Here is a 14,596-nt window from a genome sequence, read left to right as displayed (position 1 = left end):
TTTTTCACTCTGCATTTTCCAGGTTTTCTACCAAGGGAAAAGATACTTTTTTCCTGGGAGACTGTACTTAGTGTTATTTTCATTATGTCTTATTTTCACAATTTATCTTGTTTATTCATTTTTGATCCCAAACAAACATTAATAGCCCCAACAATGGTGGCTCTAGGGCTGAGGCCTGTTTGAATTTTTTTTGTCAATATTCTCTACATCGGGAGCAGTTCAACAAACTATGCTTTTGGAACACATGGGGAAAGTCATTGGCAATATCTTACTTAAGTCTAAGAAATGTAAGGCCGAACTTATACATAACAACAGAGACGTGTAATCCAAAAAGAAAAAAAAAAAATTCTGTTTATTGTAACAAATAACTAAGAGTAAACATTTTAAAACATATAAAAATAACTTTAACATTAAAATATAGTAACACTGTATAAAATATGTATCTAATTAAAAATACATTAACATAGCATCCCCAAAACTATACAAATATAGCATATTCATGAAATTCTTTAGAAATATAACATCTATTCTTTGAATAAAGTTTAAAATTTGTTTATAATTTTCAAACTAAGAAAAGTAGTAGTAAATAATAGCTCCATCCAATTTATAATTGTCCTAAAAGAATGATTTTGTATCATTTCTTGCTTGTCTTTTCTAATACCCATTCAATCACCTAGGGAAAGAAAAAATATGATTATAGTAGATTTCTACTGAAAACACAAGTAATAGAAAAATATACTGTAAAAACTTCAAAAGAACATGGTGGACAATTTAAAATAAAAAGGAAGATATTGAAATTTTATTCTTAAAAACACATTTTATTCTCTAATGGAAGAACATTTTTGTTGGACTTCCAATGCTGAGTACAATATTGTTCTCTCTGGATGAAATAAAGATTCTGCTCCATTTTCTCACCTTTATATGAAAATATGCTTCAAATGGTCAATCGAATAAACTAAACTAAACTTTGAAAACATCTAACCAAAATGGATTGGTTTTTCCAGCGTGTCAGATAAACTATTTTTTCTTTTGCTTTCTTGGCATCCCCTTAGAAACTCTTTTGCTAACAGAGCAAACTATTAAATACTATGAAACACTCAGCCTAAATAAGCCCATTATTAAGCTTCTTAAAGAGTTTTCACAGAGACAGAGTTGAAAAAGACCACTAACTAATTATTGCTGCATATATAATGGCATCAGAGCAGCCCTGAAATAAAATACCAATTTAGTTGAATATAGTTTCTTGGGAATAATTTCTTTACCTGTACAGCATTGTTGTTTGCTGTTTTCTTCATTTCTTCAAATAGACCCCTTGAAGTCTTAAGATCCTAAACATAATAAAATATAACATTTATAATCTGCATATTAAATTACAAAGAACAACTCATTATTATTAAATACACTTGAGATTATCCTAAATCATTCTACAAGTATCAATGTGATTAGCGACAGACCACAAAAAAAATCTAAGTACTAGATTATAATTTAGTTCCATTCTGAAATATCAAAATCCTCTAACCAAAATACATACATGTATACATAAGCTCATCTCATTCTCATCTCCTATTCCCAACAGAGCTGACCTAAACTAACTCACGTCCTCCACCATGAGCATCCACTAATGCTCTATTACTCAAGCAACAAATACATGGTTTGTATTTATTTATCAGATAAAATATATTTTTTCTTCATTTTGGATATTTGACTCCATCACAAAGAATGACATACAAAAGGAAACTGATGTCTGTGACTTAAAAAAATTTAGTGATTATGTCAAATTAGATTACAAATTCAAAGAAATGAAATTGTATTTAAAAAGATAAGAAGCAGTTATCGGCTGTACTTCCAAGTTACACTCCATAAAGCCTGCCACTTTCAATTCTTTCAGGTTTTTCCCTTATTTATACCTTAATGTATCTAACTACTATGCTTATACCGCTACTTGGTGATTTAACACTTTTAGACAGTGACTATTGGTGTTAGGGAGAACAGTCATGGATTCAGGTCTCGTACACAAAACCTTCCTTCTCTTCCTTTCAATAACAGTTGTACCACAATTTTTTTTTAGTCAATAGTTAGCATTTGCACTATTAAATCTATGCAAATACTTTCAATCGTGTGCGAAGAATGTATTATGGTTATAATTTATCTTTATTCCAATATTCTATTTATCCTATTAACTACCTGTTAGATTTTTTCATTCGCTCAGTTTTCCATGTATATAATTCTGTTTTTTTTTTTGCTCCTAAATACTGACAATAAATGGACTAAATGTACAGCAAAGTTTTTTCAAGCACTGAAGTATATGGGATAATCACTCAGTTCAGTTTCATTTCTGCTTTTGATCTTTTTAATTAAATTCTTTAAACCTGAGATCTTTCGTCCATAGTCTCTTCTAATTCGGTCTAGTTGCTGTCTGGGCCTGGACCTATTAGGATTTGTCTTTCCCATTTTAGGTTAGTTTTTGTTTTATTTCTTGATTTAGTCCTTTGTTCTATTGAACTTCATCTTCTAGCAGATTCCTCAAAAGGGTAAAACAAATTCTTTTCCAGATATTCCATGTGTGAATGTATCTTCATTAAATCCTCATACCTGACTGCACTCCAGACTGGGTACAGAATACTAGGTAAGTTGCTTTTCTCAGAATTTTCTTTTCTTTTTTCTTTTAATTCTAGGAACATATATCCCACAGAATTTGAAGATATTTTTCTACTATCTTCTAGCATACAGTGTTACCGTGGAGAAGTCCAATGCCATTCTGATGATTGATACTCTCTATATAAACTAGATTATCTCCTGGGAAGCTTTTAATATTCTCTCCATGCTAAGAGGTGTGAAATTCCACAACTATGTGACTCGTTGAAGAATTTTCATTCATTGGTTTGGACAAGCTAGGAGGCTTGTGTCCAGTCCTGGAAAAGTTTGATAGATTTTTGAACAAGTTTTTCTCTTCTAAATTTTAAGAATAAAGAAGAGAAAATTGTTCAAAAATGTAAAACTCGTATTATTAGCATTCTCGATCTTCTGTATTAATCCTCCAATTTTCTTATCCTGGATTCAATGTTTTTGTCATTTGATTCTAATTTCTGGTAAATTTTTTCATCTCAACTGTTCAGTCTTTCTATTTAATTGATTTTATTGTATTTTTAATTTTATGGAGCTTTCATGTTTTATGCTTTTTTTGAAAACAGCATCCTGTTCTCATTTTATGGATGTGATTATCTTCTAAGAGAGTTATAGTTTTTATGAGGTTTTCTTCAACTTCCTGCTTCTTCAGAGTTCCCTCTATTCCTTTATGTTTTGTCATCAATTGTGTTAGAAGCTTTCCTCAAAGCCTGCAAATCCATGGCTGTCCAGTCATATTTGAAAGTGAGACACTAAAAATCTGACTGGAATTTCTGAGCAGAGATTGTCACTGGTTTCTTTTCAAAGTGACAAGATGGCCAGTTGCCTTTTCCATTGCAGTGTCCAGTATTTTCCCCAGAGACTATTTCCTGCCCTGTCACTGGGGCGGGTGGAAAAACGTATACATGACAGACCTTGTAGTTAACAGTGTGGGAGAAGAGCATGCAGAGCAAGCTGGACAATCCCCAGGTCGCTTTGTAGATCTTTATTTAACTTCCCTGCTTTTTATGTGGACTCTTGCCCCTGCTTTCCATGATACCTGGTGCATCATGTTAATTCTGTCGAATTAACATGCTTCTCACTAGTATTCCACTAGGCACCTAATTAGATTGTAACTCTTTTTACTCTCTTACACTATGCTGCATGTGCTTTTTTGTTACTGTTCAACAATATATTGAAAACCTTTCTAGTTTCTTCTTATCCCTTCCCTTGGTTTTTGTAGATTAATAGTGTCTTTCTTGAAAGATCTTAGAAAGAAAGGGAATTGAATATGTGATAAATCTGCAGTTTTAAACTGAAACTTACAGATAACTGTGATTCAAGTCAGAAACTTGTAAGGCTGGACAAAATCTAACATCATCTAAGTTTTTAAAAACCATCTTCTGTGTGGCTGACCTTTCCAATGTCTAAAAAGTAGCTGATAATGGACCCAAATTTAGAAACTGGGTGTTTCGATATTTAGTTCAGTAGCCATTTTACAACACAATCATCCCTTGGTCCCTGTAAAAGAATGATTCCATGATCCCACTGAGAATACCAAAATCCACCGATAGTCAAATCCTTTATATAAAATGGTATAGTGTTTGCATATAACCTATGCACATTTTCCCATATACTTTTAAAGAAGTCTGTACATGTTCAGTACAGATGCAGCATCCTTTTTTTCTTTTCAGAATATTTTCAATTCGCAGTTAGTTGAGTCCACGGATGTGGAACCCATGGATACAGAACCCACAGATACGGAGGGCCAACTGTATTAAAAAATCACTAATCAAACATCTTTTGAAGCTTGTTACCTATAAGTCAAAGACATATTAGGAGAAATAGGATACTGGTTAAAATGTAGCTTTCTATACATGAGAACTAAAATCAAATCAAATATAAAGTAGTTTGGCTTCAATTTTTCTATTCCATCATTTAATAAATCTGGCAGCAAGTATATGCTCTCAGTATAAAAAAATACTGAAACTTTTTTTTATGTCAAACAGAAACATTAGAACATGAACTAAATTTTGCCAGTAGTAGAGAAGATACCGTACCTTTAGATAGAACTTAGAGATTTCAAAGAGACGCTGGCTGCATGCAGTGAAACATTCATGAGTCTCAGTAATACTGTGTTTCTTCAGGGTTTCAGTAACTACTTCTTTCAATATCTTGAACAGAACATAACATATGACTAATATTTCTTGGAAAAGAAACAAACCTATTATTTCAGCTTTAGAGTTCAATCCTATGATTTACGCAATCATCTTGCTGTGCTAAAAGACAGACATGTTCATTAAGACAAAATGATTGAGAGAAAAAAATATCTAACATTTACATGGTCAGAAGTGTCAAAGGAATAATATGTTAGCAGGATTTGACTAGAATGTCCTAAGAAAGAAACTCAAGTCATAAGCTCTGAATTGAAATCTGAGTGTTAAAGTTATACACAGCAGGGATATATAAGTGTATATTTATTTTTATTATGGAAAATTTCAAGCATAGAAAAGTAGAGAATGTCTGATGAGCAGAGAATATTTTATAACAAATTTCTATATTGATATATCTTTTAACCAGCTTCAAGTATGATTAATCTGTGGCTAATCTTGTTTCATTTATATCCCTACCTACTTTCCTTCATCCTTACAGTGGTAAATTCTAGACATCGTTTCATTTCATTCATAAAATTTTTTCGACATATATTTTAAAGTAATCAAATTTTAAAAGTCTTTCCATGTAAAACTAAGAAAAATGGTAAATAAATCTTTACCCGTGTGTGTTTCTGTGATCTTGACTCCTTAATTTGCCTTGACATTTTTGATTCATGCATACTTTTTTGACCTGAACTGGTCTTTGTAGCAAGTTTTGGAGTTTCACAACTAGGAATTGGAACCAATGGACAAGTCATTGGTAAGGACTGCTTTGTTTGTGGCTTTCTGGATGTCACATGATGACGATGGTGATTACTATTGCCACTTGTTTGAGAAAGAAGAGACTCTGAACTTTCAGATTTCACAAGTCTACAGTAGGGAAAATGAAGAACGCAGATTAAGTGAATCAACATCAAAGTCCATTTTCTGTCTTAAATGTTACAACTATATACATTACAATATAAATTCAAGAAAAGCAAACAAATTTATTGTTGTTACTGCCTTAAGTCAATAATCAACATCATATTATAAAGTTGTTCCTTAGTTCTTTAGATGAGTAAGACATAGAAGGTAAAACGAATAGTCACTAGGATTTTGGCTAATAGAGAAAGCAACAGACAATATTGCTGTACTCTCCCCTAGCCCTCCAATTTACAATTTATCAAATAAATCAGCTCTGCATGCTGAGAGTGCTGCTATTTATGGATTTAATACTATCCTGTTAAGTACTTATACTTTTCTGTTGAGATAATTTGAACAGAGACACCACAACTTGTATCTTATGCCCATGGAACTGCCTTGCAAAATAAATAATAGTGTTAAAACAAATACAAATAAACTATAAAATTGGCTCATACTTCAATCTTCCTAAAACGCTTACATTTGCTTCCGACCAGACCCAAATTTTTCCCTTTACAAGACAGGGTCTTATAGGCCTCAATTCTGCTGACCCAGAGACCACAGTGTACTTTCCTTTTAGGAACAAAAATGCTATTAGCCACAAGTCAGAAATAAGAAACATGGCTATAAATATAGTACCCAAAATGTTACTGTTGCCTTTGAGTTTTATCAGGTATAAAAAGTGCCATGAGTTTATAAAGTCCTCAGAGAAATGACTGCGTCCTTCCATATCAGGAGAACAGTATTCTGATTTTTTTAACTATTCAAAAAAAATCTAAAAGTTTTATTTTCATATAGTTCATACTTTTTGCAAGGTTTAAATACAGTAAGAATTAAAGCTTTGCTTTAGATGCCAAGAACCCAAATTTGACAAAGGTCCTAAAGATAACATAAATTCAATAGAAATTAGTGTTCACTATATGAACTTCTAACTTCTGATCAAGTATTTGGACATTCTATTTAGTTAGCAAAAAAACGTATCCAGAAAAGTTTCACATAATATATCACTATGTAGAGTTTAAAGCTATATTTTATATGCAACGAGTGTTTTAAAAATGGTACCTTATGGAATTTCTTGCTCGAGGGACCAATGCAGGCAGGAAACTGAGGGGAAAGGGAAGGAGGAGCTAACAGGAGAATTCCCACCCCCCAATAGTCTCTTCAACAGAGCAGCTCAGGAGCTTAATCTATGGGGTGAAATCTTCACTCTTCCATGGCTTAAAAACTTTACAATCCACTGTGCTAATGTACTGTATATTAGCATATAAAGCAGGAAACTGTTTTTTCCCCAAGTCATCTCTTTGTATAACTTACAAGCAAAATCATCAATTGCTCATAATAAACTTTCTGCCATAAAGAAATTAATCTGAAAGACTAATATAAAATAAAATAAAAATTGTCTAGAGACTAAAATACTTTCTGTCGAGATACTATTTATGTTCATTTAATACATCACCTTTTTCTAGGATAAAGGCAATTCAGATCTTTAGATCTCCGTTTCAATCGGGATACTTTAGTTCGAAGTTCACTTTGTAAAAGTTCTCCATCAGGGACACTTCCAGGCTCTGACAAAACTGCAGGAGATGGAAGAGGGCTCAACACAGTAGGTACTGGGTAACTTTCTCTGGTGCAGGTAGTTTGAGTTTCATAACGAATAAGACGAGATTGAAGTTCAGAAAATCCTCCATCTCTTTCCAAAGCTTTTCGGTCATCCAAGCAATATCTAAAATGAGTGAAAGAGCATTAAAATGTAAACCTCCATGAGAGCAACAGACTTTTGCCCTTTAATTAGAAAATAGCAGGGTATTTACTTTAAGAGATCTTGTTTAATTTCCTAATAATCACTGGAAGGTTGAGTGACTGGCCTATTTCCCTCCCAAGGTCAGTTTTCTTCTAGTTTGCTATATGACATGGCAAAAGATTTAAAAATGTGAAGTACAATCTGATTTCTCTTTGACTTGTGTTTCAGGACAACAGATTAAGTTAATCCTTTGGCTTATTTTCAAAATAATACAGTTGCTGTTTTAATACTTTTTAAAACTCTACCAACCTCTGATTTCTCAGCATGGCTGATATATGACAACATGAAATGCTGACTTCTGTTAGAAAGCGCCAGTTTATTCTCAACACAAAGATTAAAAGGGTATAAAGGCCTTCTAAACTGGCTCACCAAAGAGCTTAGAACATTTTGAATTTTTTCTTTGAAACTCAGTTCCCACCTTATTAACTGATTGACAGATTTTCCTTCAAACACTTCAGCTGTCTGTGCATCTGGTTCCTAGCTGAATCTGACTCAAGGAATCAATGAAATGTTAGCCTAGAGAATGCTTCTGGATTCAAAGAAACCTCGGTTGTTAAGTACAACAAACAAGCATATCAAGAAGATCACCTAGGAGCTGTGTGACCTTGGAAAACTTCAATTTCTCCCCTTTCTACAATTGCATGAAGAAAACACAAATGGTTTCACATATGTGATGGTAGCACTGTATAAATTAAAACCTTTCTCTGTTAGCTGTCATTTTTACCTGTAAAATTCTAAGATACTGCCTAAAATCAGATTTTTGTATACAAAAGCTTTTAGTTCAATTCCCAAGGAGTATATCATTTCCTGAGCATCTGACTGTCTGATGGAGGTTTTAAGAACCTTATCTTTCCCTTATGACACTTACGTATTTGATACAGACTTACAGAGTCAGACTCCGGATTTAAATCCAGGCTCCTGTATTGATTACTGTGTGAACTTGGCCAAATTACTTAACTTTATCTATGATTCTGTTGCTTCATCTGCAAAATGAGAATTATAGTACTTATCTGAAAAAGCTATTGTGACAATTCTTTGAATTGTACACATAAACACTTCGAATCAGTTCCTGAAACATGCAAGCAGAGCAGTCAAGAAATGCATGTCACTATTATTGTTATAATCATCATTAGATTTATTCTCTACCACAGTAAAGTTGGCTGTATACTGATAATATGTAGTACAGCCAGAATGTAAACCCAGATTGGTGACTTCAGAGCCTGACTTTAACCATTTTAGTATTTCTCTCTTTGCAAAGTGTAAGAATCATCTTAGTGTTCAACACATGGCTGAGCATTAGAACAATCTGAAGAGCTTTTAAGAAGTACTACATGCTCAGTGTTTCTGATTTAATTGGTCTAGGAAAATACCTAGTTATTGACAGTTTTAAAAATCTGCCTGGGTGATTCTAAAAAACAAAACAAACAAAAACTACTTAAATCCATAGAAACAGAGTAGAATAGTGGTTATGGGGTAGGGAAGGTTATGGGAATATGCAGATTAAAGGGTACAAAGTTACAGAGTTATATAGGATGAATAAATCTAGAAATCTAATATACAGTATAAGGACTGTAGTTAATAATATGTACTGTATATTGAAAATTTGCTAAGAGAGTAGACTTTAGGTGCTCTTGGCATGCAAAACAAGAGGTAACGATGTGAGATACTGGGTATGTTAATTTGATTGGCTACAGTGATCATTTCACTATGCATATGTATATCAAATTATCTTATTATATGCCTTAAAAATATATAATTTTTAAAAAGCCTACCTAGATGATTCTAAAGTATAGCTAGGAATGAAAAATCTCTGATCTACTCTGACAGTCTAATTTAACAGGTGACAAAACTGAACTAACTGTAAATCTGAATGTGAGTTGGTGGCAGAGCAGGGAGTAGAACCTAGGTCTCTGGCATCTCTCTAGCTAATACTTTTCCTCTATCCTCTTGTTTAATAAATATATTTCATTAAAAATCAGAAGCAAATGATGAGTCCTACTTCTATCATAGGTAACTGGTAGAATCTGGAGTAAAATTAGAACCATGAATTTCAAGAGTCCATGCAAGAGCCAATATAATGCCTGATGAGCTTGAATACAGAAAATTTTTGAGAGAAAAGATGCATATTTTGATTCTAAGATGAATATTTCTTTCTACCCTAAGATTTTATTTCTAAGATGCAGATTATTTTCTTCCAGTTTTAAAATCTCTTGATCACAGCTGTTCATAATGTTATAGCTTCAACTGAATTATGCACCCTGTACATGTTGATGTTAATTGCCATTTAAAATGTCTTTAAAATGATTATACTATGATTTGTCATTGGAAGAAAAATTTACTTTGCAAATTAGATGAAAGAAACAGAGAGGCAGGGTGTATACTTGACATTAGTGAAGTAAAAATGCATTGCTGGCTGAATGACTACAGTTCCATATTTTCTTATAAAACAATAAGCAAATGCTTTATGGGTCCTAACAAAGAAAAATACCCATAAGACAGTGAAGCTGTTTTTGTTCTGTAAATAAGAAATAGACAAAATACTGCCTATACCAATGAAGGCAGGAGAAACTGCCAAATCTCTTAGAATAGATGAAGGAAATTTCAGAGCAATGAGAGGCTGGTGTGACCAAATGATTGTCAGAGTAGGACAGCAGAGTTTAATTTGCTGCTTAATAAAACACTGCATTTCACAATTAACAGCATCTTAAATTCCAGAATAGGGTAAATAAGTGAAAAAACAAACAAGCCAACAGTGGTTATATTTCATTTGCCTTAAGAAACATTGTTTTGCTGCCATGCAATTAATATATCTTTTCCAAATATTCCTTTATATCAGAGAAAGAGGTCCAGGGTTCTAGAGGCCCACAACAACATAAGAAGAGAACTTTCTTTGTAGTTTCATATTTACTTTAAAATGTTACTTGAACTTGTTTCTACTCCATAATCTATGTTGAACATAAATAGGCTCTCACACTGTACACCCAAATCTTCTTGAAAAAAACATGTTCTGAATTCATGGTGTTCACCTCCTACAACTTTGTCAGCCCAGTCTCAATGTCCTCAGTTTAATGAGCATAAATTTACAGGAAAGAAAATTGAGTCACAGATAGATTTGTTTATTTGTTTATGGGAGTAGGTAGGTAGTAGAGAATTACTTTTTATAGTGAATCAGAATTTCATAACATTATATGTGTATAAGTTAATAAAACTCTGTGTAGATTTAAGCCCATCAGGACACAGTACTCAAGTCTTAATTTAATAGTTTGATAAATAATCATGAAGAACATATCCTTGATAAATTTTATAAATTTGTATGTATTATTAAAATTTTTCATAGTATATTAAAAACAGCAGGAAAAAAAGAGTAGAGAGATAGAGACTCAGAATAAATAAAATAAAATTTTGGAAAAATAATCTAAATAAGATTATATAATAGACACTTTAGCCAGCAATTAAAATGTAATTATTGTAGCTTATTTTATTCAAATCAGTGCTTCAGTGTGTTTATAGGACTGAAGAAGTGAAAAACAGATGTGTTCTGGGGTATTCTGGCCATGTAGCAAAGCAAATGTTAATACTAGTACATTTTCTCAACAGTGAACACTATTTTTCATAATAATAATATAAACACTGTTTACTGGTTTCAATTTTCACATTCAAATTAAATGCAAAATACCTAAAATTTTTAATTAGATTCCTTTAATAGATTAGAAGGCCCTAAAATTTTTATTAAACTAAGTAGGGAATATATTACTGTATAGCTAATGGAATAAGAAAGAGAAGTTTAAATATACATATTTAAAAACATGAAAGTAAATAGCAGAGAGCTCAAATTAAGAAGAAGAATCAAATCATTTTTCAGAGTCAATATTTTATATTGAGACACTTAAAAATATTGACAAGGATATTTTTTAAAATGAGAGATAGCTACCAGCGAAACTAAACCAAACAAATAAAATATCTTTTTCTGAAAGCTGGGGCTGTAGGTAGGTAGTAATAAGGAAAGGAATTGTTGATTTTCATTCTAAGTTTTCTGTAATGTTTAATTTCTGGGTCTTTAATAAAATCAAAAGGAGGGGACGTAAAAATATATCCTATTAATGAAATGTTTACATAGTAGAACAAGATGTTCCCACTTAAATTTAATAAACTTAGTATAAATGAAAAGTAAAATTTTGGGCTGGTTGCCGGGGCTCACGCCTGTTCCCAGCACTTTGTGAGGCCGAGGCTGGTAGATCACTTGAGGCTAGGAGTTCAAGACCACCTAGCCAACAGGGCTAAACCCTGTCTCTACCAAAAATACAAAACTTAGCCAGGCATGGTGGTGCATGCCTGTAATCCCAGCTACTCGGAAGGCTGAGGCAGAAGAATCACTTGAACCTGGGAGATGGAGGCTGCACTGAGCCAAGATTGTGCCACTGCACTCCAGCCTGGGTGAAAAAGTGAGAGAAACGTAAAATTTTGTAATCAATGCACAAAAGGGTGTATGGCTAAAAAAATAGTTTAAGTAAAAGCTTCAGCTAAATTTAAGGCTATTTGGGAAACATCTCTACCCTTTTTATGTTAAAGGGAGAACAATAATCCTCTCAAACAAGGAGTCCTTTAATCAAATATCAGAAATAAAAAGATGGATCAGGTGGCATTTTTTATCTTTTTATAATTCAATAGTTATCTCTGAGTTACCTCTCCATTGTTCACAAAACAATTTAAAATTCTTATGTTACCATTTAGATTCAAATTAGCATTTCATACAGGACTTCTTTTAGAAGTAATTCATTGCTGAATGTTACACTTCATATTGCTTATTTCAAAGTTCTCAAATTCTTTTTTTGGGGGGGACAAGGTCTCGTTCTGTCACCTGGCTGGCGTGCAACTGCATGATCATGGCTTACTGCAACCTCAACCTCCCAATATCAATCGATCCTCCTGCCTCAGCATCCTGAGTAGCTAGGACTACACATGCAAGTCACTATGCCGAGCTAATTTTTGTACTTTTTTGTAGAGATGGGGTTTCACCATGTTGCCCAGGCTGGTCTCAGACTCCTGGGCTCAAGCGATCCACCTGCCTTGGCTTCCCAAAGTGCTGAGATTACAGGCATTAGCCACTGTGCCTGGCCTCAAATTCTTATTTCAACCGTTTTTCACACAGACAGATATTTAATGTTGTTTCATGTATCAATATTTCCTTCCTTGTTATAATTAAATAGTATTGCTTTATATAAATATATCATAGTTTATTTATCTATTTTCCTATTGATATATTCCTAGGCTCTTTCCAGTTTGGGGATATTGAGAATTAAACTATTATGTGCATAAAATATCTAGTATTGAAATGCTGGGCCCTATCTAACAATTTCTGAGCAACTATACTGTAATTGGTGACCAGGAAAACATTAATGTGACCCATAGTGTAAATACATATTTATAACATAGGGACCAAACAATTTTGATATAAAAAAATCTAGTGCCGGGTGCAGTGGCTCACGCCTGTAATCCCAGCACTTTGGGAGGCCGAGACGGGTGGATCACGAGGTCAAGAGTTCGAGACCATCCTGGTCAACATGGTGAAACCCCGTCTCTACTAAAAATACAAAAAATTAGCTGGGCATGGTGGCGCGTGCCTGTAATCCCAGCTACTCAGGAGGCTGAGGCAGGAGAATTGCTTGAACCCAAGAGGCGGAGGTTGCGGTGAGCCGAGATCGCGCCATTGCACTCCAGCCTGGGTAACAACAGCGAAACTCCGTCTCAAAAAAAAAAAAAAAAAAAAATCTAGTAATTCATAATAGGATGTTTAAATGCTGTTGAACTGATTAATCATCAAATAACTTCTTCAACAGAAGACAAATTATTTTTGTATGCAATGCTCTGCTTTTTGAGGTTTTTGACATACTCTTTTGGTCTCTGTCTCAATTTATATCATTTTATTAAAGTCACTCTTCACACAAGTGAGGCTGTATCAACAATATACAGAATAGTAAAGTATAAATAAAAACTTACTCAATTCCATGATAATGACATCCTGAGGCTTTCTCAAAAGGTAAGACCTGAAGTTTCCCAGGACTAAGTTCTGGTGTCAGAACAAAAGTTTTTTCCCTGAAACAAAAAGTTTTTCATTTGCATTCAAAGTTTATTTAGGGACAAAGAGAAAGTTAAAGAAAGTACCTAATAAAACAAATCTGACTCTTTCCTCTGCAATTGAATTTTATATGGGATAAAGGTTAAGCAACATCAGAAAGTATAAGAAGGAAATGAAGCAAGGTTAGGCCTTGGCTTTCGTCACTTACATTTTCTGCACCTCAAGTAAGTTATGGTGTTATTTATTGCAAAAACTATTCTGAGAAATGGGTAAAACAAAAATGGAATGTGATTTATGATGGCAATTCAAGAAGCAGTATTATTTCTTTTCTTTTTTTTTTTTTTTTTTTTGAGATGGAGCCTCACCCTGTTGCCCAGGCTGGGGTGCAGTGGTGTGATCTCAGCTCACTGCAACTTCTGCCTCCCTGGTTAAAGCAATTCTCCTGCCTCAGCCTCCTGAGTAGCTGGGATTACAGGCACCTGCTACCCTGCCCGGCTAATTTTTGTATTTTTAGTAGAAACAGGGTTTCACCATATTGGCCAGGCTGGTCCCAAACTCCTGACCTCAAGTGATCCGCCAGCCTTGGCCTCCCAAAGTGTTGGGATAACAGGCATCAACCACCACACCCAGCCAAGAAGCAGCATTATTTCTAAAAAATGTTTTTTCCTTGGTAGAGTAAACTAATGTTTAGGCATTTAGTTAATCCTTTTTTTTCAAGGGAATAATTAAAGTCAACTTGAATCTTTGGTAAAGATAAAAGAATTTACTTTCTACTATAACACATGTGGGACCCAGATCTTTCTTTGCCTGAGAATGTAGTCATTGACACCTACTTTAAGAGTCAGCACTTTTTAACTATCAGAGGGTATAGAGACTAACTGCTGATTTCAGTTCTTTTTCTGAAGTAGGTTTTCAATCAACTGGCATGTTAGAACTAATCACGTCCAGTTTACATAAAATATTCATGCTCAAGCCTTTCCACACCTAGAACTACAGAGATATATCAAAATCTGGGAAAAAAGAGGGTCACTGCAATTAGATTAAGCTCTCTGGGTTATTCTG

At 33.7% G+C, this 14,596-nt stretch overlaps 1 protein-coding gene across 2 annotated transcripts in view; it reads right to left on the bottom strand.

Annotated features, from left to right (window-relative positions):
- Nucleotides 1-329: 329 nt before the first annotated feature.
- Nucleotides 330-14,596, bottom strand: part of MTBP (MDM2 binding protein) — a 77,739-nt gene continuing 63,472 nt past the window's right edge. The window contains exons 17-22 of one of the 2 annotated variants that reach the window (XM_021671272.2): nt 13,456-13,551; nt 7,114-7,380; nt 5,378-5,627; nt 4,665-4,778; nt 1,263-1,328; nt 330-673 (exon numbers count right to left, since the gene is read on the bottom strand). In XM_021671272.2, coding sequence (XP_021526947.2) covers nt 635-673; nt 1,263-1,328; nt 4,665-4,778; nt 5,378-5,627; nt 7,114-7,380; nt 13,456-13,551 — 832 coding nt within the window. In that variant the 3' untranslated portion in view covers nt 330-634. Of the gene's footprint in view, nt 674-1,262; nt 1,329-3,930; nt 4,126-4,664; nt 4,779-5,377; nt 5,628-7,113; nt 7,381-13,455; nt 13,552-14,596 lie in introns of those variants that run through there. The other variant, XR_010345614.1, reaches the window with a different exon arrangement.

This window comes from Aotus nancymaae, unplaced genomic scaffold, assembly GCF_030222135.1.
Source record: "Aotus nancymaae isolate 86718 unplaced genomic scaffold, 86718_ANA_hifiasm-v0.15.2.pri h1tg000036l, whole genome shotgun sequence".
NCBI classification, from domain to species: domain Eukaryota; kingdom Metazoa; phylum Chordata; class Mammalia; order Primates; family Aotidae; genus Aotus; species Aotus nancymaae.
The sequence above is the reverse complement of the archived record's forward strand: the minus strand, read 5'-3'. Positions and strand labels throughout refer to the sequence as shown.